The sequence below is a fragment of the Merops nubicus genome, unplaced genomic scaffold (assembly GCF_000691845.1).
Source record: "Merops nubicus isolate BGI_N331 unplaced genomic scaffold, ASM69184v1 scaffold1617, whole genome shotgun sequence".
NCBI lineage: Eukaryota > Metazoa > Chordata > Aves > Coraciiformes > Meropidae > Merops > Merops nubicus.
Genome location: NW_008622251.1, coordinates 126955 through 152674, shown reverse-complemented (window position 1 = coordinate 152674; position 25720 = coordinate 126955). Strand labels below are relative to the sequence as shown.

The 25720-nt window shown below is 40.6% G+C and overlaps 1 protein-coding gene across 2 annotated transcripts in view; it reads left to right on the top strand.

Annotated features, from left to right (window-relative positions):
• CLIC5 (chloride intracellular channel 5) overlaps nt 1-25720 on the top strand; it is a 71896-nt gene that overhangs the window by 36617 nt on the left and 9559 nt on the right. For both annotated transcript variants that reach the window (XM_008944708.1, XM_008944709.1), the window contains exons 2-4: nt 11065-11174; nt 11496-11621; nt 12941-13047. In XM_008944708.1, the coding sequence (XP_008942956.1) occupies nt 11065-11174; nt 11496-11621; nt 12941-13047 (343 nt within the window). The remainder of the gene's footprint in view (nt 1-11064; nt 11175-11495; nt 11622-12940; nt 13048-25720) is intronic.

Below are 25720 nucleotides of genomic sequence, written 5' to 3'. Positions count from 1 at the left end.
ATTGATAAATAATGAGTTTATTGAAAGTATTGTGGCTTGCATTGGGAAGTGCAAGATGCAAATATCAAACCAAAGACTCGTTTGAGCCTGCGATGTGCTGCTCCTTTGCAATGCAACTTGAGCTGCTTTCAGTGAAAGTCATAATCATCTCCTCTCGGGATGAAGCTTCTCTCAAACCCTCTGCAGCACCCTTAACTTCAGTGATGCAAAACAAGATAGAAAGACCAAGTCCTGCTTGCTGCAGGATGGCTCCTGAGAGTTACTGATTTCTCTTTCATCCCACTTAAAGTCACTAATGAACAGTATTTTTATGGTGTTAAATAAAACAGACAATGAGACCACTGAAGGCACATCACGGCCTGTGCTGGGGTCAGCCGATGTGGTGGTAAAGGCCCTTATCAAGTGGCACCCAACCATTCAGACCTTTATTTGTAGTACCTGCAAGTGAGTCTCTTTTTTAATAGTGCAAATAAAGTCATGGAATTTCAATAAATAATTCAGCCCTGGATCTGATTTCAGGCTCAGCATTAACTTTCAGCACCTGGCTGCTGTTATTATTTGTTAGTCTGATACGCTGCTTAGAGGCATGGAAATTTGGCTGCAATTCATCAACATATGCAGAATATATTATATGACCAGATTATTGTCCCCGGCTCAGAGATTTTTAGCAGACATTCAAATTCCAGATGTGCACAGATTTAATTCTTACGAGAAAAACTGCATGCAGGATTCTGGTACTATAATGGGAACTGGAGCTCTACACGCAGCTTGCTTTAGAGAAACGACTCCTTTATTTGCACCTGATCTCTGCTAGAAACAGGAATAATTTGACTATTATTTGCATTGCCTGTGACAACTTTGGACAACCATCTATTTATCTTTTTATTTTCTGCAGCTTTCCAGGGGGAATTATTTTTTACGTATTTAATCAGCTCTTAGGGTATAGCGTCATCAATATTTGAAATTATTAGAATTGGTACTTTGTGAATAGCTTAACCAGATTCATTCCCAGTTTCTTTTTCCAGAGCCCATAAAACCACTTGTGGATTTAATCACTTATTAGAAAGAAAGTGGTGAATCCAAAGTATGGCTCCGCTCTCACTGAAGTTGGTGGAATATTTGTCATTAGTGGGAATATTTTATATGAATATTGGCTGTTATGGAATTAGATCAAGTGTATTAGAGTATAATCCACTAACAGGAGTGGCACCAAAAGGCCAAAAGCAGAGTATGACCCTGTAGGCGTAAGCTTCCAAAATGTTGGAGCTGTGTTGTGTGTATGCAGAGCATGAACAGCCAGCCAGTATGAATATGCTGCAAGAAAAGTTTGTCTTAAAAAAGGAATTTTTGCTTTCTTGTTCAAAGTCTGTAAGTCTTCCTGTGAGATACACGGTTGTATCCATAATAACTAAGCAATAGCTGATGGCTTGAGCATCTCTATTGACTTTTACTAAAATTTTCTGAGTACTCCCCAAACTGAGGACTGAATCCCTCCCTCTGAGAACTCCCTGACTCCCCAAATCCTGTGACTAAGGTTCCTTCCAGTACTGAAATCCACATAGAGAAATGCAGCTGATAGATAAGAAAAAAAGTAAAATAAAATTACATATATAAGTGGTGGGGCCACTTGCCTACCTTTAGCAGAATCCTACAAATGAGATATTCGTGGTGGACTTCCACAGAACTTCACCCTGCTATGCAAACAGATACCACTAGAGGGGATTTTACTACCACTCTATGTCTAGCACATGTCTATCCTGAAAAGCCTTTCAACATATGTTCTAGTTCAACCACAAGATGTTGGCTACAGGCTGAGTGAAATCTATGGTTTGTATTATGCAAAAGGTCAGGAAAGATTATTATAATTGTCCCTTCTGGCTATTAAACCTGTGAGTGAAATTCTGAACCCATCAAAGTCACCGGCAAAATTCCCATTGACTTCACTGGGGCCAGACTTCACCCTGTGCAGGTCAGAGGAGAGCAGAAGTGTCTGTCACCAAGTACCTAGCACCCACAGCACGAGCAGCGTTGGCACCAGAGTCACCAGGACATACTGTTAGACAGGATTTTTAAACTGTCCTCTGCACCTCGCCGCTCTGCAGCAGGGTGAAAGAATTCAAGACCAGTTTTACCAACTTTTTTTTTTCTTTTGATTTCTTCAAAGCCTCCACTAATGCAGATTACACAACCTCCTTAGAAAGCCTGCTTTGTGTTTCATTAATCCTATAATTACATTGGATTTTTTCCTCCTAAAGCTTTATTGTTGCAAATTAAGCAAAATACTTAATCCTGTCCTCTGTGGGCATGAACAACAATGGACCAACATCCTCCTTGTAAAACAGTCTTCTACATGCTTGAGGACTGCTAGGTAGTGGTAGAACATCACATATACATCACATTAGCTTGTTGCTGTTGCTTGTAGACACAGACACTGATGATTCATATTGTTTGAGATTGGCATAAAAGCTCCTTTGTTTCATCCTCACAGACTCACCAGCTGTTGCCCATCCTGTATTTGTACAACAGATTTTGTTCTTCTTACACCTTATACCTTGAGGTTTACTGCCCTAAATTGCATTGAAGTTATTTCAGACACACTGTTCAAACTTCTTTGCATCATTTTAGAGTCTACCCCTCTCCTTTCCAATAACTTCTCTGTGTTTGTTGCTGTCAGGAAATTTTGAAGGGCTCTGTCTGTTCCTTCCTCCATTTTGATAATGGAAACATTAAATGTGACTCATCATGTCATAGACCTCTGTGGTACCTCTATTTGCTATGTATTTTTAGAGTAACAGAAAATGTCATTATTACTATTTCATAAATATTTTTTCAACCACTCATATAAGTGCTTTGCAGAGATTTCATACAGGTCCTACTTCCTTACAGTGTTTATGAAAATATGCTCTGGAGCTTGCGTCAGAAACCTTACAGAAATCAGGTTCTAGACACCTGCTGCTTCCTTCCTACCTGCTGTGCTGGATAACCTGTCAGAGAACTAAACTTGATTGTTTTATTGTCATCTGCTCCTGTTAAGTCCTTATTGTCTTTTCGTATCAACTTTACATCTCTCATGCGCTTGAGCTTACTGTTTAGTCATTTGTTCCAGTGCCTTTCTGTCTGATGAGCTTATATATCTGTAATTTCTGGAGTTCTTTTCTTGTTCCTATGGCCTCTCACTCACAACAAATTATTGATGGGCCCCCAAGAAGCAAAGCTTTGAAAAAGTTGTTCTCTGTGGTTCCATCCAGCAGCTAATGTGAGTACACAGGATCCTGTGCCATGGTACAGGTAACGTGATGGGAGCACAGTTGTTTTATCAGGTTGGAAAACGCTCAGGAAGAAGAGTAAAGGATGATTGTTGTTTGTCCATCAAGCCAAGAAAGAAACATATATATTGTGTCCAGAAGCACACAAACTTTGTGCATAATCTGCTGATGAGAGTTGTGATGAGAATGGTCATTTTGGGTTGTGAAGAATTTCAAGATCCAGCTCTAAATTGCTCTAAATCTAAACCCCTCATTTTAAAACATTCACGGTGTTATTGAACAGATGCTGTGGGTTTTCTGTGAGGAGGGAAACTGAAATAGTCTTGGTAATTTTGAAAGAAAATTTTGGCTGGTGGGTGGGCTGCTGGGCAGCCAGGAGCCCTGCGAGTCCTGACCGAGCTGCACGTTGGGACCCTGTGCTCCTATGGCTTTGCATGGTCCCAGCACCCTGCCTGTCCTCCAGGACGTATTGCCCAGGTGGTATGGCCAAAGCCATTGCACATCTCTACCAGGTATCTGTTAAATTCCAAGTGTGCTCCTCAAAATAATATTCTTCCAATAGGGATTTTTTTCCCAACATTTTCATATTAATTTTTGTGCCTAGTTGCTCAAGAAGCTCACAGTCAGGGATATTCCCAAAGCAGATCTAGAAAATTCTTACTAAGACTTTTAAAACCAGCTGTTCTTTCTGGGTGGCTCCTGGCCTGATTTTCTAAGTGTGGAGACTCGATACTTGTGAGAAGTCAGCTGCCTTCAAATTGTCTCATAGGATCTATGCTGGCCAGTTTGAAAACGTCAGCTTGCATTTACCATCCATCCTTTAACTGATATTTTGCTGACATTAAAAGAATATAAATTAAAGACCTGCTATATGTGGTTTGTCTCTACAATATTGCTGATGTTACTTAATGACTCTCACTCTTCTGGGGACTTTTCCCTTATACATCATCATGTGAAAGGCAGACTTGGTATGCAGAAATTCCTTACAGCAGAGCACACTGGAACATCATCTCCAAGAAAAAAAAAATTGTTTGGTCCAAGCTTTAATTCTGATATATATATATATATATATATATACACATATATGTTTTGGTGTAGGAAGTTTCATTATAGTCCCTACTTCCTTTGATTATCTACTATCAATTTCTCATTAAACTGAACACGTCGTGATAAGTGAGGGATCTACAAATATACATGAGAACAAAATAATTTCATTGTCTAGAGTGTCAAATGAGTCTGTGCTTTATTACTCTGATGATATTTGTCAAGCCATGCACCCTTAAGTTCTTTAAAGAAAGCAGGAGAGGTGGTGGAATAGCCTGAATCATTTTCACTTGCTGAGACTATTTACCTGCATCTAGCCTGTATGTTCTAAATCCAAACTGCACATGATCCATTGGAGTTCTCAGGCATCACAAAGTTTATTTCAAAGCAAAACGTATTTCGTGCAGAACACACGCTGTGTCCAGTGCCTCTGACAAAGGCCCTGAGGAAAACTGGGACTCATTTGTACAGGATGATCACTGTGCATGGAGCTTTTCTGCTACCAGGACCTCAGCTGATGTGGTAGATGAATCTGCTCTGCACCAGGCTCATGGACCAGCTTGTGTCAACTGATCTTTAGCTGTGAACATCCTAAGCCATCAGGAATGAACCCTCGGAAGAAGCTGACCTGCATGACTGATCCCTTCCTGCTCATCCTGCCATTCATGTAAATATAAAAAGTTGCAAACATAATGGTTTACCAAACCTAAAGAAACTATTTGTCATGTCTTAACTGCTGATGCTTATTGGGTCTCCAGCCTGAGATTTCATCTCCTGAAAATCCGTGACATCTCGAGTACAAATGCACCTCTCCCAAACCTGCAGAGGTCTGAGAAGTGCAATGGCAGCTCCCTGGAGTTCCTCAACTCTACTGACATGCTGCTCTAGCTGGTTTGAACTGAGTTTAACAAGCCAGCTCCCTTCAAATTGGCCAGCAGCACAGACCAAATTAAGCTTATGTGCATCTATAATGTATGCCTGTATGTTTGCCAAACTTGGACAACATTTTGGCTGGCTTTTGGGGAGCTGGCTAAAGAATTTCACCACTTCCTTTTTGTTCTGTTACTACCCTGACAGTCTTTCTAGCAAATGCTCTATTTTTATTTGACATACATGCACATGGTTGATTTCCATGTGTGTGTGCTTAGGAATATATTTGTGCTCTAGCTTGCCCTCCTTTGGAATGCTGCTGCTCTGAGATTTTCCTAGCAAAATGAAATTTCGGAAAAAGCCCAGTGAAGTTAAAATGCTACACAGCAAATTTACTATTGTTGTTATAGGCCCCTATTCAGGAAAGTACTTAAGTATGTGCTTAAGTCCCATCAAAATCATCAAGACTTAAGAACACGCTTAAAGTCAAGCATATACTTCCTCTGAATTGGGATGTATTTCAGCACATGCTTAAATGCTTTCCTGAACCAGAGCCACGGTCAACAAGAGTGTCCTGTGATACACAGGGCTTGTGCTACATGATTTACTTCTTATTTGAGACCTACCAGTGCTGCTCTATGAATATGCACTTCTTAGCTTGCCTCTCCGTTGGTGGCACTCCAAATAGCTTACTGGCTTTTACATTTGGGCAAGAAGTTGTGAAAGAAAAGAGAAACTGGAAAAAAAAAAAAGATCCTTACTAAAGCAATACCTTGGCATGTCTGATCTCTTGTTCCCTACAATGGACATTTGTGCTATTGTGTGTGTGGTATAATTACTAAGACAGATTTTTTTTTTTAATGGCACAATAAATAGGATATTTCCTGGCCTGCTCTGTGTTTCGAATAGGATTTTCACTTCCCCTTTGGGTTCTGAGCGTAAGGAGAGTAAGTGTCAAAAGGCAGGCACTTTCCCAATTTTGAACCAGAGAGGGTGTAACCATGTGTAATGTGAGTCTAGATTTTGATTGTAGGGATCATGAAATCAAATCCCTCCTTAATCCTTACTGGGAAACATTGAGGTGAATGAGCCTGCTTGTTTTTTCTAACTTGTTAAAATTCTTTTGAAAAAGAAATGTGTTTTATTGTCATCAAAAATAGCTCCCTACTTCACCCCAGAGCCTAAGAGAGCACTGGACCATTGTGCAGAGTGACCTCAATGCAATGAAAAATGAAAGGAGAAGAGGTAAACCCAAGTTTTCCTGGAAAAAAACCAGTGTTTTCTGATATGCAACTCGTTCCAGTGCTGCCATTTTTAAACTAGATGCTTAGTCACTATTAATGGTGGTCTATTTCTTCAAAGCTGCTACACTTTGGGAATAACTGGAAGTGAAACTTGCTTCCCCCACCCTCCCTAAATGTAGTTAAAATAATATACAGTTGTCTGTGTGCATTGCAGCCACTGAGCATACATCAACTGAAGTATTTTTGGAACGAGTGAGGAAGTTTATTCCAGTTATTTCATTTATTGCAAAGTATTACCTAGAACTTGAGAGGAGCTCCATGTTCATGTCATTCAGCAGTGGTTGGAGGCTCTCAATACTACTGACTATTGCTACTTTACAAAATACTTAGCACAAGCTCATAAAATCAATAAAATCACTAAGATGCTTTTTTTCTCCCCCTTCTGCCCTCCTCCCCCCACTCTTAATTTTGTTTTGGTAATGTGTCTGTACATCCCCAACTTGTACACACAGATATCTCCCAGATTTAATTAATTCATTAAAAATAGCTGAACTATTTAAGGAGGAACACCTTATAAATAATAAAGGAGAACATCTTGTTCATTCTTGCCTTATTCAGACAGAGGCAAGCAGCTGGTGGGGTTTTTCTGATGTGATTATACTAAGTTTCAGGGCAGGACCTTGCATCAGTTGGTGTGAAGTACCTAAATGGCTGGAGATCAAATAGAAAAGCTTTTTTTTTTTTTTTTTAAGTAGCTAAACTAATAAAAGTAAGCTTTTGTGAAGCAATGATAACAGTGGTGTTTCCAAGATGGAGAAGAATAATTCTCTGGAAACTCTGCCTCCACGAACTCCAGGCTTTTCTGTTACTGGGGTCCACATTCATCCCACCTAAATTCAGACAGGGTTGAGATTCAAAGTGAAAGGTGGCCAGGTTCATGTTTTGGATATGCATCTTGACCTCACCAGAGACCTTCCCTTCAGCATCTCAGTTAAACTTCAGAAGGATGAACATTGGCCAGAGTCTCACCCAGCAAATCCTTGAATCTGTTAAAGTCTTCCACAGTCACCCTGGGAATCTGCTTTTTCAGGTGAGGTCCTTCTCCATAGGGGGGCTCTGAAACCCTTTCACAGCTTTGGGACTTCCAGTGCACTTTAAAGACTATTTCCTTGATCTGAGCACCTAGAAAGTCTCACATCTGTCCCTAGTTGCAATCATTAAACCAGAAATATCTGATGCTACTGGCAGGGAGAGAGCATATATCATCAACTTGTTCCTTTTTATAAGGGGTTGATTACTTTTGCTGTGCTTCAGGGAGGCTGCGTGAGAAAGCTTTTGTGCTCAGTTGTGAATAACAGCAGGGATAAATGGTGTTCTCTAGCTTGTCAATTATTTGTTCTTTTCTTTCCATCCACCATTTCAGTTCTTGATCTTGATGAAGGTATTATTTAATTCCTGCATTTCTGAGCCCTTAACCTTGGACAGATACATAATAGGCTTGTATTTAGGCACTACCAGGGTGCTTTAAGCAAGCTGTTTTTCTTTGAAGGTAAGAGTGACTAAGCCTGGGAAGTTCTGTTCTTCCTTGTCTCCTCCTGGTAGTTAATAGGCTTCACAAGGGATCTCGAGACACTCTGATAAGCCTTTGAAGTTATTACCTGCTCAGGTTTTGCTCTTTCCAAGTGCTGAACATTGAATTACTGACTGCTGTTAGAAGCCATGAGAAAGAATTCACAAAACTGACAAGAGCGTTGCCTATAATTTCTGCAGAAAAAGAGCTGAATTTAATGGATAAATTGTGTTGCTGGGGAGATTTTGATTCTGTTCCCTCCTCTGTCACCAGCTGGCCTTGTGATTTGTGGTAGCGTTTTCAGTTATGCCAGTCACATGAGATCAAAACCCATGAGTCAGACTCCACCCAAATCATGAGCCTGGCTTCCAGATCCAGGAGCTTTGAAAAGAGATCATACCGTTCTTTTTCCTAAGTTTATCTTTCATTTCTGGAATTTCCTCTGTCTATTCCCAGTGTGTCTCTAGCAATTAATGTTTCCTGCTCTTTTGGAAGTGTTGGGGAGGTATTTTGACCATTTGGGGCTGTTGGAGGCCTCATTTGACCTACATAATTAATTTAATTTTGTTCTCCAAATGCCTCTTTTTTCCTCCAGACTTCACATCTTTCTCCTATCCCCAATGACTTCTGCATCCCCTAGCCTCACATGACCCATCACTTCTGTTTCTTCCTTGCTATTTGGCTGCTCTGTCCAACTTCAGTTCTCTCTGGTCTTGGGAGAGTTTTTCACCATCACCTTGGAGGACTGAGAACATGCAAAAAGATGCAGATCTGGGAACCCTTAACCTTTGTAAGAGAATACACGATCTGAGGGAGAAAGGAAATGGTATCCCTGAGTTTCTATCCTGGAGAAGATGAAATGGGTACTTGCAGCACAAGAAGTGGGTGGTGTGAAGTAGGAGATTGTCTCCATGCAGTATGGAGATGGAGACCTGCAAGATGGCTGGAGCTTTGCATGTTAAGTTTGTGACAAGACCCCTTTGCTCACAAAGTATTTGCAGGACTTGGCAAACCAGGGTTTTATACTCACTTTGAAGGGAATCAGGTGAAGAGTGAATCAGAATCAATGAATTTATAAGTCAAAGTAAATTCAGAGAAGGTAGGATGAGAATCAGCCCTCTGTCTGCATTCTTTTGCCCTCTAATTCAGCCATCCATCTGTTTTTCTTCAAACTTCAGGTTTATAATATGTTGTTTGAAGACTCAGTTACCAACCTCATTATGAAGCATATGAGTGTGACTGAGATGGTGAAAAAGCCAAGGGGAAATCTGGTGTCAAATCTCTGTTTTTTCCTACAGCATTTGCTTCTTTTCAGGAAGGGTAAGAAGTTGAAAGTTCTTGGCAATGGTTTAAGAAGCTACAGCCAAATCAATAAATGTGACTTTGCAGTAGTGGTGCCTGGTATTCCCATGATAACGTTGTTGTTGTTTTGCCATGAATTTTCGAGAACAGAGTTAACTAATTAATAAAATTTTGCGGATCTAGGCTACTCACACCTCAGGCAGATGGGAAAATGGATCTCCTCTTGCTCATCCTCATGCCACCCTTTCATCCACATGTTTGCTGATTCTTGCATATGCCATGTGCCAGGCATGTTGCAGAGCCATAATTTTAGGTAAAAATGCAGCCAAATTGTACCCCCATAGCCAAATACCTCTGGAATCTGAGTGTTTGGAACTGAATTTGAGCCCTTTTTACATAACCCTAAACTTTACTATGGGTTTTCTCTAAGCCTTGAATCCAGACTCTGTCCATATTTTGGTAGACGGGAAATGTAGAATTTGTCTTTAAACCCAGAATCATCCAAAGCTGTGTTCAAGACATGAGAAAGATTCACGATGCTTACCAGCTAAACATTTCGCAAGCAAGGCCTGAAGTTGTAGCAACTGGAAACATCTCAAAGTGTTTCTAGTTTTGCCGTAAATGTTTCACAAAACTCCAACAATTAGAAGTGATTCTTTATTTAAGACAGAGACATGCCACCTCACAGCTTCAATATGAATAAGATAAAATTTATGAGAGCAAACGAAGAAATATAATATTTTCTACAAAGGAAAAGGGCATATATTTGCTTAGCTCTTTCATCAGTTGTTTTCAGACACACACTGTGTGCATAAAATAAAGTTATGCAACCCATGTGGGTCAACAACGGAACGTTGGTTGCTTCACCAGGATTATAAGACTCTTTTAAACACAATGGTACCACAAATTAAAATGGAAATCTATCAAAACCATTATCGTCCTGAAAGATTTGGCCACAAGCATAATTATTGTAGAAGGATGTTGTCCTTGGACGCAGCTTTGGCTCGGTTCTGCTAGTGTTATTTGTATCCCTCCATGGCTCAAAGTCAGAATTTGCATGGCTAAGGACCATAAATTTTTAGAGGAAAAAATAGACTGTTTCCTCAGTGCTAACACTAGCAGTTTTTTATTGTTTTGTATTGGTTTGTAGGCAACTCATTAGGTACTAGAGATAGGAACAGACTGAATGTGGTGGCTGAAATCTGCCTGGAACCTTGGAAAGATTCAGATGGAGATTTCTGTCAGAACTTGGTTGTTCGTGTCTGAGGCTGTTACTTTACTGAAAGTGAACATGAACGAGTGAATGTCCAGACTGCTTGGGTTTAGTCTGGATCTGAAAGTCCACATTTTGGATAGGAGAACAGTGAAGCAGATCTTGAGCTGGTATAAGCGGCAGTCCATAGACTTAAACAGAGCAGAAAACCTGTCCTGAGTTTTCTAGCATGTCCATGAAGAAGGCAGTCATGTAGGGATAAGAGTAACTGAAAGAATACACAGTCTCCTGCACATTGCTTGTCATCAGCAAGGGACACATCTTGACCCAGAGCTGCCCTCAGGAGAGGCACCAGGTTGCTCTCTCAAGCTCCTGGTGAAGGCTGAATCCTGGAGTACCTCCATTCTTGCGTTGATGATAAACTACGTTAAATAACAGGCGCTGTTGGTTATTTTTCAACTGGTTATTTTTCTTTCAACATCCAATTTTCCATCTTGAGGGAGGTAAGTGACTAACAAGTCTGAAATCTATTTTTCCTCTCTTTCCATCCCTCAGGCTGGTATAGATGGAGAGAGCATTGGGAACTGCCCGTTCTCCCAGCGTCTCTTCATGATCCTGTGGCTCAAAGGAGTTGTGTTCAATGTCACCACTGTCGACCTGAAAAGGTAAAAATTGTTCAGTTTAGTTGAAAATAGTTATACAATCCAGTGTTTGCCCCATAGAAAAGCCCCACCGAGTTCAATCAGATTTGTATCTGGCCTAGAGAGTCTGTGGCACACAACAAAATAGTTGGGATTCAGGTTTGGTTTTTTTTTTTTTTTTCATTTGTGGAATGTTTTTATATTAAACAGGGTGCTTGAGGTAGTTTCAAAGTCTTCTAACCACAAACTACAAAAAAAAAATAAAGAAGGGCAAACTGATTTTGGAGGAGCTATAAATACCTGACCATAAAGGTTAGTAATTTCATGACTTCTCTCTCTCTGCAGAAAGCCAGCTGACCTGCACAATCTGGCTCCTGGGACCCACCCACCTTTCTTGACTTTTAATGGAGAAGTCAAGACAGATGTTAACAAGATTGAGGAATTCTTGGAAGAGACTCTCGCACCTCCAAAGTAAGAACTTGGGATTTTTTCTGTCAATATTCCATTTCCTAGGAATGAAAGATGTCCTAAGAGGAGTTCCTAAAAAGCACTCCCTCCTACACTCTTTACTTACAGGAGTAATATTTATTTATGAAACTTGCTGGCTTCAGTGAGATGACTTCCATGTGTGAAGGTTACTCCTATGACTAATAACTGCAGAATGTTTTCTCTGTACACATTTCAGGATGCCCTTGTATGCAGAATTAAGGAGACCAATATTAACAAAATGTTGTAGGGGTCTGGTGTCCACATTTCTAAAGCTAAAAATAACTTGGAATACATGCCGAGAATTGCCACACAAAATACCTGTGCCAGGAAAAGCATTTTACAGTGAAAAACTGGAGGTTTCTGAGCTGTATGGTGTATTAGGAAGGTTGGAAGGGGAACTGATTACAGAGTGTGAGAGGCTCTGGAGACAGAAAAGTGCTCATTATTCTCGTCAAGAAATGACAAGAGCCCATGACTGGAAGTTATAACCAAACTAATTCAGATTAGACATACAGATTTTTTCAGTATGAGTGATTAACCATTGGAACAAGCTACCAAGGAAAGGTTTAGATTTACCAGATATACCTTAGTTAGTCAAATGTTTTGGACTTAATACAACGATAATGGGGAAAAAAATGTTGGCTTGTGATTTGGACCTTCAAATCTATGAATCAAAGAAAATTGGCTTGGTTCCGTATGGAGTGTTTTACCTCCAAGTGAATCAGCAGCTATAGAAGCAAGAGATCAGATATTTAAATTTTCTATACTCTGGTTCAAGACCACTGAAGTCAGTAGGAGTCGTTAGCTTGTGTTGATCTTTCAAATCGATACACTCCTTTGCACCAGATGTCTACAAAAAAACAATCCAGAGACTAAAAACTTCACCTTCCTTCACCTGGGCAATATTAACATGCCTCGCTATTACATCCTGGAGTACTTTTTCAGCATAAGGAATCAGACACCACTGCCATTCATAGTACAGAGAGATGGCTGCCAAACCCCCCTCCCTGCACCTTTCTGGAAATTCCTGCTCTCTTCTGATTTAAGGACACTGTATCTTGGATTGTGGTAACATAAAGCACTGGTGCAATTGCCTTTGTCATGAGGCCATCCCTGTGTAACCATCCAACACAGATATTATTAAGGGGGACTTGCCAAGCTGTTGCCTTGAGATAAATGACAGCATTAATTGCAGGTACTCGTATAGGGCTTCTTTCTTTCTTCTTGTAATTTGTATTTGTCATCTTCTCTGTGTTGCTGGTAACAAGATGTCACTCTCTGTGCCACTTCTCCCTTCTCAGGTACCCCAAGCTGGCTGCTAAGCACCGGGAATCAAACACTGCTGGAATTGACATCTTTTCCAAATTTTCTGCATACATCAAAAATACCAAGCAGCAGGATAATGCTGGTGAGTAGGATCATTACCAAATACACCAGAGAGTTTGTATGCACAGAAGTGGAACAATTTTGCCGTTCTCTCACCATTTTATGGTAAACTGTGTTCGTATGATGTCAGATACTGCTGCTGTTCAGCTTGAGATGGTTGGTTTAGGGGATTCGATTCACATGCCAACAGCTGAATTAACTCTATCTATACTAGTTAATAAAACAGGCCACAGTGTTTAGCAGCCCCTTTTCCAACTGCCATGGCCTGACTCCTCTCCATATAGCCCAACTCCCTCACCAGAACAGGATCCCACACTGCTGACTGAAAGTGGCTTGTGGCTTGTGCTACCTCCTCTGCTCTGGCCAGGCACTGCTTAGAGGGCTTAAAGCTGTGCTAGGACTTAAAAATTAGTAATGAATGACTGGGTGAGAGCAACTCATGCCCTAACTCTTCATGATTAGTTAGATGTGAGTCTTGGCCCAGTTCTCTCATAATTATGTTATGCTTTTATAGCTAATTTGCTCATATAAACTGAGTTATATCAAGACATGAAATGTAAAGTAATTAAATGAAAAAAGTGACTTTAAGAAATGTAACTGCAGTCTGTAAGCTCCAGAATTTCCCTCGCTTGGTTGTGTGGCAAAAGAAATCACCCTCCCAGAAGCTGGATGCCATGCATATTTACACACATCCTACACCATCTTCTTAATGAAACTGCTTCTCTTCTCCACATTCCTTTCCCTTCAGAGGGTCAAAGCTTTGGCTTCCTTAAGCTATTAATCCATGAAAACTAACAGATTTACACTGCTATAGCCCCTGAGATGATCTCATAGAATCTTTGCAGTCACTCACTGATGTACATCTTGCCTCATCTTACTACTTTCACAGACAGAGACCTAAGGTGTGTTAAACACCATGTGCTTATATATTAATATTCAGAGAAGACTAGATTTTTTTCAGGTTCCAGCTTTGCCACAGATTTAATCTGTGTGAATATATTTTGTTGCCTGGGGCTGACCCATTAGATGAAAATGGGTAAATGATGATTAATGTCAGATAACAATCTGCTCCTCAATATTTTTCTGTTGTTAACAGAAAGAAGTAATTACAGTGCTTCACTTCTCAGGGATCCTAAAAAGTTACTTTTTTGTCTAATGCTAATGGGATGCTCAACTAACCTCTGTAGGAAGTTGTAAAAGGAAGATAAATTAAGAGTTAGGCTATGTAGATGCTACAGTGAAAATAAAATATTTTGGCCATTTATAATGAATTTTTATGGTCTACTCTGCAACTGTAAATCTTAAATTTAGCTATGCTGCCCCTTGCATTCTAAAACAGCCATGGGTGTCTGTTCACATGCGTAATCCCAACATGTTGCTTCTCAGTGACTCTGCAATATGCAAATCTCTGGACTCATAAGGGCTGCCAGCTCCAGACAGTAATAAATGGCTGTCCTAGAGGTGTTTGCATCTGGCCATAATCAGAGCTGGGATTCAAGGTCGGATATCCGCTACTGTGAGATAAGGAATCTAACCCCACAGAGTGCTCATGACCGAGTCTTCACGTTCGGACTAGTTCCAGTATGATTAATGGGAGCTTTCCCTAGTTCTGCCTAAAAAACTCCAGGTTTAGCTACTCATGAAAATAAAAGGAAAATACATCCGAATGGCAATTAAGCACACCAAGGTTATAGAGAAAAGAGATGTTCTGCTGCAGGAAAGCAACAGTCTCTGTTCCCTGCAAATCTCCTCACTCCATTTTGTTAGCTGCTTTGTGTTCCTGTCATACCCAGACACTTTGCAGTCTCTGAACGTACTGATACTGAACTTTCCTCTTTAAAGTAGAGAGAAGTTTTAACCTTTTTTTTACAGCTAGAGTGCTATAGTGCAAGGAGAGTAAAGCAGAGATGAGCAGAATATAAGTAGTACCTACGTGCTCTTTCTGTCCATGGAGTAGAGTGCCCAAGGATCTCAGAGTCCTTGGGACTATCTGTGCAGATTTATGCCATGGGGGAAGTAGACCTCAATTTCATCAGAACAATTGGCTTTCAGTTTTCAAAGGCTAGGCAAGAATAGCTTTTTCCTCATCCCAGAAACATTTTACCCAGTTTTCTATCCAGTTCATCTAGAGCAGCAGTTCTGAAGGCTGCTTTGAATGGCAGATAATGAGTTCATTAAATGGCAGATATGTTAGATTTCTTGAGCAATGAAAAGACAGTGCAAAAATGAAAGGATGTCACCACTATATGCATATTTCCTAATGAACCTCCTTCATTTTGAAAGGTATTTTAAAAAATGGCAATACTAATCAAAAAGGGATCTGGGGCGCTAACCCTGATTTGATACATCTAATTTTGCAGCTGCTTCTGATGGATTATCTTTCCTATGTAACAGCAGAAGCAGTTGTGTATAGTTCTGTAATAACAAAAAGCATTTTGTAAACAAAAAATATAATTACTTAGGAGAATGTCCCTTTCCCTGTCTCCATATAAGCAAGTGAGATCCAAAAAAAGAACCAGAGATTGCTGCTTGTGGTTATCTTAAAAAGTTGCTATACACTGCAGTGCTCAGATAAAGTTAATGTATGTCTCACAGTCATCCTCTACATTGGCTCCTAGCTCCAGCTGACTCAAGTGCTTGGGTTAATCTGGAAAGCCACACCAGCAACTACCAGTTGCACATGATCAAAGTACACAAATAGAAAAAGACTTGTTAATAAATCCGAAATAGAATGGAGAACTTGGGCTGTTATATATGTACACATATAAAAAAAAATATTTCAGTTGGGAATAGGGAAGTGCCGAATACCAAGTAAGCTAAAGCACCAAACATCAGGTTGTTTAAATTATGTTCTTTCAGCTTGGGAGTCAGGGAGGTGAGTTCATTAATGTGTGGGATATCAGGCTGGGAATTTGTAGCATCAGCCTATCTCTGTCGGCAAGAAGTGTGGGTTAGATGTAATTATATATGATCGTTCTTGGTAGCGCAGTGGTTTAGCAGAGACCATGCGGTCTCCGTAACATGAGCTCTCCCTGCAGCCTGTGGCTATTGCTTCTTTGCAGAAAAGTGGCATGAAGTAGTCGGGATAATTAATGAGGTTTATGCAGTATGCGGTGCTGGATGTGAGAGTGAGTGAGAACCTAGTGCACGCCAAAGATAAGCCCAAGCTGGTGTTCCTCCCAGGGGGGTTTACAGCCAGGGTCATGCAACAATTTCAGACTTCAAGCGCTGCCATCACTTGGCTGTGTCATTGCAAAATGTCCTGTCCTGGGAGTGGTGGTGGGATGGCACCGATAACGACTCCGTAGCCTTTAGTAGCAAAATGATTTTTTATTTTTTGTAATTTCTTGGTCTAGTGTGTGTCTGAATTCTTGCACGTAAAAGAATAGGTACAGAGATACATGTCTGTTTGTTTCTAAGATTGTGATACCCTCTGCTGGCAAATATGTGAATACATAAAGCAAGCAGCATTACCATCAGGGCTCAAACGTCCCCTTAACAAAAGAAGTTTCCTTCTATCAAGATAATTTCCTCTTACAAATTCAATATCATCAAAAGAGAAGTGTTTCATAGTAACCTATCGATTTTGACAAAGTCTTCATGGAAAAAATTATGTTTTTTCTGGATGAGTTAAAATTACTTTGAAGTAAAATGCTTTAATATTACAGAGAAAAATAGTACTTTTTTTTTTTCTGGATTCACGCAGTACTTCATTAGCCACACACCGTTATGTTTTATGCCTGGCACAGAAGCAGGTGATAACCTTCTGTGAGTCTGTATGGCAATATGTTATTGATCATGATTCATTTACTTACCGAAGGTATTTGGCAGTTAGGCTGCCCTGATTTAATAGTTCCCTGATTTTTTTATTCTTTTTTTTCCATCTTTGTTTTCCTAACTTTTCTGTCTTATAATATAAAAATGTTGAAAGGTTTGGAACGGGCTGGTGAGGGCTGTAAGCCCAGAAGCAAACATGCTCATGCCATATCAAAGTCCCACCACTTTTAAGCGTCTTGAAAGGGAAGGAATTGATTCCAGACTCTCAGGATGTGGCAAGCTGTGTTTAAAGAAAGTGCGTGCATTTGTTATTTCAAGTCAGTTCAATTACAACAGGCTTGATTCCTTCCACCCCCTGTGTCACTTGATAATTTTATATCAGGCCTCTCCAAAGGAGTCATCTCCTCATCATGGGGTTAGATCTGCACCTTGCTTCGGTAGCACTTAAGTTCTCTGGCTGTTGCCACCAGGCTTCACTGCTGGTACTTGAAATGATAAGTGCTCATTCACACAAGAACAGGGGTCCTTGGGAGTATTTAGTGGCAGTGGTCTTAATTTTTTTTTTTTTTCCCCAGATGCTTTAGCTCAAGATTTCATGCCCACTTTGAGAGGTTCTGGTTGCTTAGTGATGAAATATCAAGAGGGAGATCTTGTCTAAGCACAGGAAAAGTAAACCGAGATCTTGTGCGTTTACTTTGGTTCCTTTGGTTGATGCTGAGCAAGTCACTCAAGCTCTGTACAGTAATCAGGGTAGCAACAGTTTATCTATTCATTGGAGGGGGATGAATTTTAATTAATTGGAATGCTGTGTACATATTCGGTATCCTGCTTATTATTTTTCCTTGCGAGACTGTAAACTGCAAACCAAGGGGACAACCTACAGTAACCACCCACTAACCGCCCCGCCTAAAATTTTAAGTTCTTTGGCTCATAGAATGGGCTCTTTGATTTCATTTATGAGTTTAAAAAGTTGTTCTTGAATTGAGTTCTTAGGGGGCACCAGCTCCAGTGTGGGTGGGCGCATTCATTAGTGGTACGGAAGGATATTTCACTGTACGGCTCTTCAGAAGGCTCTGAGCCAGGAGACCACCAACATGATTTCATGCAGAGGAATTTCCAGCCGTCTGACCAGAGGACTCCGCTTGTCTGGTTTGGATTTACATCAAGAGGCCAAAAATAAAAGCGTATTTAAATCATTAACTTCCATGTGATTAAATGCCATTCACCTCTTTCAGTAGCTGCATCACACTCTGTGGTTAAGTGTGTGAGGTGGGAAATGCCTCTCTTCGTGTGCTAGGTATGTGTGTGTGCAGTAGATTTGCACACACACACACACACACATACAGGGCTGGAATTAAAACTGGCTTACATCAGTTTATGCTGTGGAGTTACTCCTGCTAAGGGACAGTCAGACCCATAGTGTGGGTACGTGCACAGGCTGAAGGGTGTGCTCTGATCCTTCCTAGGCATCACTGCATGTCTCCTTAAATAGGCAGAAAATCAGTTCACTCCAATAACCTATGTGGAATATTAACAGCTTTGTGGTGTAGATGCTTTGTGACACCTGAGCTGATGTACATAGCCAGGGTAGGAGGTTCTTGATGTTGTGGATCAGCTTGACCAGCATGGTCTGGTCTGCTCTCCAGCAGCAGGTCCGTGTAGGGGAGCAAAACATCTGCCCCAAAGCATCTCCGTGCTTAGTGGGGAAGGGCTGAGGGTCACCTCTTCCTTCCAGCCTGGCTTCTCACATCTGAAGGGGTCAGACTGTAACTGTAAAATGTGATATGGTTTGTCCTGAGAGTTTGATCCTTCTGGTCTGTTCTGTGTGACGTTATTAATTTTCCTCTGTCATGCAACCAGGAAGGACTAGAAATAGCTTTTAAAATTGTTTTAGAGAAAAGGACTTACTATGTGACAGAACACATCAGGATGACAGATCTTTAACTTTGGCATTTTGAAGCAAAAAAAAAAAAAAAAAACAAACCTATTTCAGAACATTTTAAACAAGTTTTTATGGCTCCCTCTGAGCTGAATAGTGTTGGGCTCGCAGTAGCTAAAGTGCCTGGCAGCTTTACAAAACCAGCTGTAACATAAAAAATACCCAGTCTTTAAAACATATGTAAAATAGCTTTTCTGCAACATTTGTGGCACATAAAGTACCAAATACATGTTGGTGAGTGTGATATAAAGCTTTTATTGCCATTCATTTGGGATGACCCGTATAACTCAGTCATGATATGTTAATAAAACTGTTCTCCGCTTTGTCTCTTTATAAAAACACACATATAAAGACCACTAAAACAGTGGTGATAGCTGTGTGCTAACTTGTTAAGTAGTGCCACAAGTTGCATTTATCATCTGTCCTAAGTTGGTTTATCTGCTTTCTGCCCAGTAATCAAAGACTGATTCCCAAATGCTCAGAAACAGCCGTTAGCAAAATAAGTTTGCTTGAGAAATAACTTTTTGAAAGTTCTCCTCAAATTCATGCTGGCTGGAGGCCCAGACTCATCAATATTCTGTCTGGTACCAGTGACAGCTTTAAGGACCAGTATCTTTAGACCTGCCAAAACTAAGAACTGAAATTTTATGCCATTGGAAGGAAGAGTTTTTCAGGTTTCTAAAATGATAGCAAACCACCACCTTAGTCTCAGAAATATGTACCTTACTAGGGAACGTTTCTGAACTTTCCAATCATTTAGGTTTTTGGCTTTCTTCTAAGACCTTGCTAATTAAGGTTTGAAGTTTTCATGACGGAAATGTGAAAAATACTCTTTGGAAACAACACAGAACTAAAACTCTGTGTAAGTCCAGGTGAGATCAGACTGCAGGTCCTCCAAGGCAGGGAGTTGGTATGCCCGACCAGCAGTCTTAGATGCAGCCATTCTGGGAACAGTAAATATTTACAATTAATGTACTAGCAGATATAATTTTCTGACACATCTGTGCTGAAGCAGCTTTGAAGCTGTAGCATAGCATAGGGAGTGAGAGAAAAAAAGAAATAATTTATGTATTTATATAAGTTCAAGGTATAGAATATGCAGACACCTAAAACCCAGTTAACAGTATGTACGGAAGTCAACAAGGTTAATGATACACTCAAATTAAGGCATGTTCTCAAGCCTTTGCTGAATCAGGACCTATCTGCCCAGGCCAGGCCTAGACTGAAACGCTTGCAATGGGAACAGCAGTTGGCAGACGCTCTTGAATTATTTCCCCTGTGTGTTTGAATATTCCTCCAAGTGCTGCTGGCTTTCCTGGGGTGCTTTGTTCTGCTTCCCAGCCCAGCTCCCATGCTCGCACACAGGAGCAGTAGCGCAGCTGGAAGTGGATTAGAGCAATCTGGCGGCGGCAGTCCTGGGAGGAACTCAACGCCTCGCTGCCGGGGCGGGGGGCCTAAATTACAGCAGTTTTGGGAATGGGGTTTCGAGTTCCTTGCCCTATGGTTTCACACTGGTGGGTAACTCTTCCTGGCGGCGATATACTCAGTGCATCCTAAGTATGTACCCTACAGCAAGAACTTAGATGAAGTTACGACTTTACTCAGTAAAATGTCCAAATCTTAAACAAATATCCAGATTTAAGCACCCAACTGGTCTTATTGTCCTGAGAGGATTGTTCACAGGCTTATATTTAGCAATTGTAGAGCAAGCTATCACATGATAGAGAACCCAGTGACTGGCTCCTGGAAGTCGGTTTGCAAAACTGTTGATGACTTCAAAGGGAGAAGGATTGGCCTTGAATGTGTTTTTCCCAAACCAGATTTTTTTGTTTTATGACTGCTAATGTTCTCATAAAATAACAGGGAAGAGAAGAATGAGACATAAATGAAAATCAGTGTTGCTAATTTTCTTTATTAGATCAGATCCTAAATAGTTGACCTTTAGCTTAAAAACACTGCTGGGAATAAGGTGCCTAAATGGGAATTGGAGACATAACTCTTCTCTAAACATCCTGATTCTTCTAACTGCAGAAAAAAAAAAAAAAAAAACAAACCAACCAAAAACAAACCCAAAACAAACAGTAGTAAGAATTTCACAGACTTTGAGGCTAGAAGGACTTTTGGATTATTTACCATGATCTCCTGCAAATCACATCCCAGTCAGTTTTCCCCATTGAGCACAAGTTAGTATTTCAACCTGTAGTATAGGAATTGTTTTCCATCAGAGCAGAGAATAGTGATCTCGTTCACAATGGGGAACTGACTGGATGGGAGATGCCCAGCTGATGGCAGTAGCTGGTCCATATCCTGCACTGCAGAGGAAGGCAATTCAGCCAAAGTGGAAAAAGTAAAGATTTCCTGGACCTTAACCTACAATCAGGATGACTCTGAACATGTAAGAAAGGCACCAACTCAGTAAGACTTTCTGCACTGGTCCAGCCATTCCCACCCCTAGCAGAGAATGACCTGATGGCCATGGATAAGTCCTGTAACACATCTAATTAATTGTATGTGTTTAGAAAAGATTCTGTGATCTTTGCAAGCATCTTAAATCTCGATACATGAGATTTCATTACAATCATTGTCTTAATGTTGAGCAGCACACTGTGAAATCTGTGCAGTCAACCTACGTTGGTTCTGTTCCAAGACCTGGAAGATATTAGGGATTTTAAATTGCCATAACCTGCCCATGCAACTCTCTCCCACTCCACCCCAGTTTCTCCTATTTCTGACAGGGCTGGATTAAAGCCTGGCTTTTCATAATCTCATTATAAACACCCCAAGAAGTAAGTCCACTCCCCCTCTCTCCTTGTTTGTTCCTTAAACAGTTCATTGCTTTGGTAACATAGAAACTAAATTTATCCAACCATTAGACCTTTTCATGTCTTTGTCAGCAAGGCTGAAGAGCTCCCTTATGCTTCCTAAATCTTGTGTCCATGGGTGAGCATCCGTGCATGTTGGCCTCTCAGCCTTCCCTTTGACAAGCTATTCAGACCTGACGTTTTGATGCTTCTTGTCCAGTCTTTGAGAACCATATTATTGTCCTCTTTTGACATTGGCTGGAATTTCCAATGATTTTTTTTAACTGGAGACACCAGAACTGGGAAAAATTTTCTTAGTTCTTGTTGCAACAGTACAGTTGCAACAGAGGGAATATGACCTCCCTACTAGTACTTGAAAATTTTTTCATATGTCCAGACATAATTATAATTCTTTTTGCTTCTGCTCCTTTCAGAGAGATTGAGGCATAGCCACGATGATCCCTAAGTCATTTCATGGGGCTTGAAACAAAAAATCTCAAAAGCAGAGAAACAATGGGAAAGAATTAAGATGTGAGTCATTTGTAAATCTCATCATCTCATGTTTTTTTTTGTATCTCAGTAACAATTTTTGAACACAAAGGGCAGAAAAGACTGGAAACATTAAAATAGAACAATTTGAGACTGAGATTTTCTAAGTGAGCTGAGGGATTTGGGAACTCACTAAGTTTCAAAACTTCATCCTCAGATGCTGCTAGATAGACATTGTTGCACTTCCCTCTCATCCATCTTCAGTCCACCACTCCTGAAGTTAAGTAACACAGCTGAATCGATGGAGTTCAATTTGGATTATCCTGGTGTGGACCTACATGCCTGGATCTGAAAGAAATTCACATTAAAGGCGCAAGCACGAACAGCCAGCAGAGGAAAAGTCTCCTTTGCTTAAATATTAGAACACAAGGGGTCCCCACAGCACTGTTGCTAGAGCCCAGTTGCACTCTGCCAGAAGATAACTTTACTCTTATTTTAAAGCAGAAATATACAGTTAGTTTTCCCTTGTTAGTCCCAGAATCGTCTTGTTTGCTCTTTGGTAGTAAAAATAAAACTTTACACTCTGAGTAAACACAGCATCTTAAAAATCGAGATACTGGAGTGATAATCTCATACTATAAAAGTGTGGTTTAATGGTCTGCAGGGCTTGATGGGTTTCTTTTTCAGGTTTCTGATGCAAATCAGCTTCTGCTTGTCTGCAGTTGGTTTAGGGACACCTGCACAAGACTGACATGGCAGAGGTCAGGATTAGGCCCTCGGGGATGTGCTCCAAAAATGATGGTTGTCACTTACATGCTGCTACAGACTTACAGTGATTTGTGTAATGCAAGTTAGGTGCTGTTCTTCCTGGGGCACTTGTAGGCCAGTAGTTTTACATTCACCTGCTTCCTGCCCTCAGGGCCGCTTGGACTCCTAAGAGATTTGGAAATGAACCCTTCTTTTGGTGTCATTTGAACACCTGGGTTTTCTTCTTATAAAACATTTTAAGGTGCTCCAGTTGCATTCTTCACAATAACATTACAAGTATTACATTTATTCCTTGCCTCCACTCTAAAACCAAATAGGAAAAGGGAAAGAAGAAACCTCAGTTTTCAGTGTAAAACTAGAAACAAGTCAAAACAAACTTTTAGGTGCTTGAAAAATAGGTGTTTAATTTTCTTTTTAAAGACGTTACTGATTCACCTGTTTCACTAAGTTTAATCTGGGAGCAGGACAGATGGTATCACAAAAATAGGGAGATGCCTCTTCTTTTTGTTTAGTGTTTATCCCTCCTCTAACCTGAAACATAAGTCCATGGCTGGTGCCTTACATTATGTTTTTACCAATGTAAAGTTTGTGGCTGAAGAGTGCTATTATCCTTATTTTGTATACAGGAAATTGGAAAGCAGAGAATTTAAATCATTTATCTAAGTTCATGTAGGAAAGCTTGAGAAGAAGAGGCTCAGGTCTCCTAAATCAAGGTAACCTCTTAACCTTTGGATTGCTGTGCTCTGTTTTAGGAAAAGCTACCTGAGGAATCAAGGGCTCAGTCTCTCTGAAACTTTCTGTGGAGTTTTAGGAACAAGTCTGTCAAAATATCCTAAACTTTTGGGATGAAGCTCTAATCAATCAATCCATATCATCAAGAGTTTGTAGTTGAGGTGGGGAGGGAAGGGAAGAGGGATGATAGGAGAGGGATAATCTCATCTAAATCTGTTTAAAAGTCATAGATTAGTCATTCAATATTCCAGGCTTCTTTTGTGATCAGTGCAGAGGGACATAAATCAATCTTCAAAGGGTAGTTTTATTTATCTTAAAATATGGATCTAATGCTGGGAGAACTTCCTTTTGAGGCACCTGTCTTTTATTGCTATCCATAGAGGAGACCTGGGCAACTAGGTTGTATTAATTACCTAACACTTAGATGAAGTTAGGCAAGGCAAATGTTATCCATAAGGAAATCAAAAGATTTTTGATGTATCTGGGTTCCTAACATTGCTTTGGGTATCCAACAGCTGTATTTCAGTTCCATGTTCCTCTGTGTTCTGGATGAAGTGCTCCTGAGGTTTAGCACCTCCCTTTCTCTCACTGGATTTACACAGAATGTATGCACCAACATATGTGGAATGCGTGTACCTATCTGTGCCTGGTTTAGATCATTTCTGCAAGGCAGCTCAGGACTGAAGTTGTGTGGCTGTTTGCACGTGTGCACCTGTGTTGGTGTGACTTACCCCACTCCTCGTTTGTGCCCATCTAAACACTGACCAGGACTAAAAATCCCTTTTCAGGTTCCAGCTCTGGCTGATCTGGAGGATGAGTATGAACCCCTGTCCCCTAAGAGAAGCCCCTAACCAGGAAGGAGTTGAGGAATAGGAGACAATAATCTATTTCTCTTTTGTGTACACAACTAGCTATCCATGGATTCATTAAGGGAGTCAAAACAGACAGATCATAACTTCTCCACATGGTTGTGTGGGCATCTACCTTTATTGTGGGAATATGCACAAGTCTCTGTTCCAGTGAACATTGAATTATTTATCTAGAGTGGAGCATCTTTAATAGGAGAGGTGACTCACCACAGAAACTCCCTTTGGCACAGAGTTAGGCATCTAAATGCCTGGGATGCATGGGAGCATACGACCTCCATCCTTCTCCTCTGCATATCCACTGGCTCTCTTGGTGGCTGCCCACTCATTTGCCTCTCAATATAGATGCTTCTCAGAGCTGGGGATTTTACAAGGCAGAAACTTGCCTGGAAAGGATGTTGCAATGCTCAAACTGGCAATGTGCTTGCCCTTTGGGGAGTAAGCCCTACTATTTAAGTAACTTTAAAAAAATTGGGAGGTATTATCCTACATCACTTAGATGAACTATGAAATTATAATCAAAGGGTAAGATTAATCTCTGCTAAGTTCATCTCGCTGAAAGTTAGGTGTTTAGTCTGAGCTAGTCCTTAGGCTTTGTTTGTAGCACAGGCGGTGAGAAGGGCATGTGGGGAGTGAGTCACACCAGCTGAAATCAGGTGTCTCAGGCAGCTGGAAGGAATTGCCTTCTGGAGATGATACCTCTGACCAGAGAGGGGACCTACACAACCAGCTTAGGCAAGATACCTGACTCTTAAATGGCTAAACAGGGGAAATCAAGGCGGCACTCAAATTTCAAGGGTTATATTGAAATCACAGAGGGGAAGATAAACTGTTGGATATGTGATATGGTGGTGCACATACTGCAGTCACAGCTCCTCCATGTGAGAAGGACTTATCTATACAGATTAAACTTATAATACCCTGTTGAGCCTGCATGAAAAATAAATGAGCAGGATGGAGAAAAAGGAGAGTGAAAATATGAGTCCTTGGCCTTTAATCAGACTGTCAGGCTAGTGGAATGATATTATTTTTGTACCTTAAATTGCTGTTTCTTAACTGGTTTCCCTCTCCTACCAGAAAACAATATTGGTCCTCATATAATATCAAACTCTGTGAATCTGGAAGTGATCAGGAAAGGTGGTTTGTTTTTTTAAAGGAAAAATAAGTCTCAGATTGTTTGTGTGAGACTGTGAATATTTATGTACTGTTCCCCCTTTCCCCTCATTGCGTATGTCACCAAGTTCGTTTGCATGTGTTAGGGGATAAATCTTACTGGAGGGCAGTGGAGGAAAGCAGTAAAGAGGAAAAGCATCAATCAGTGAT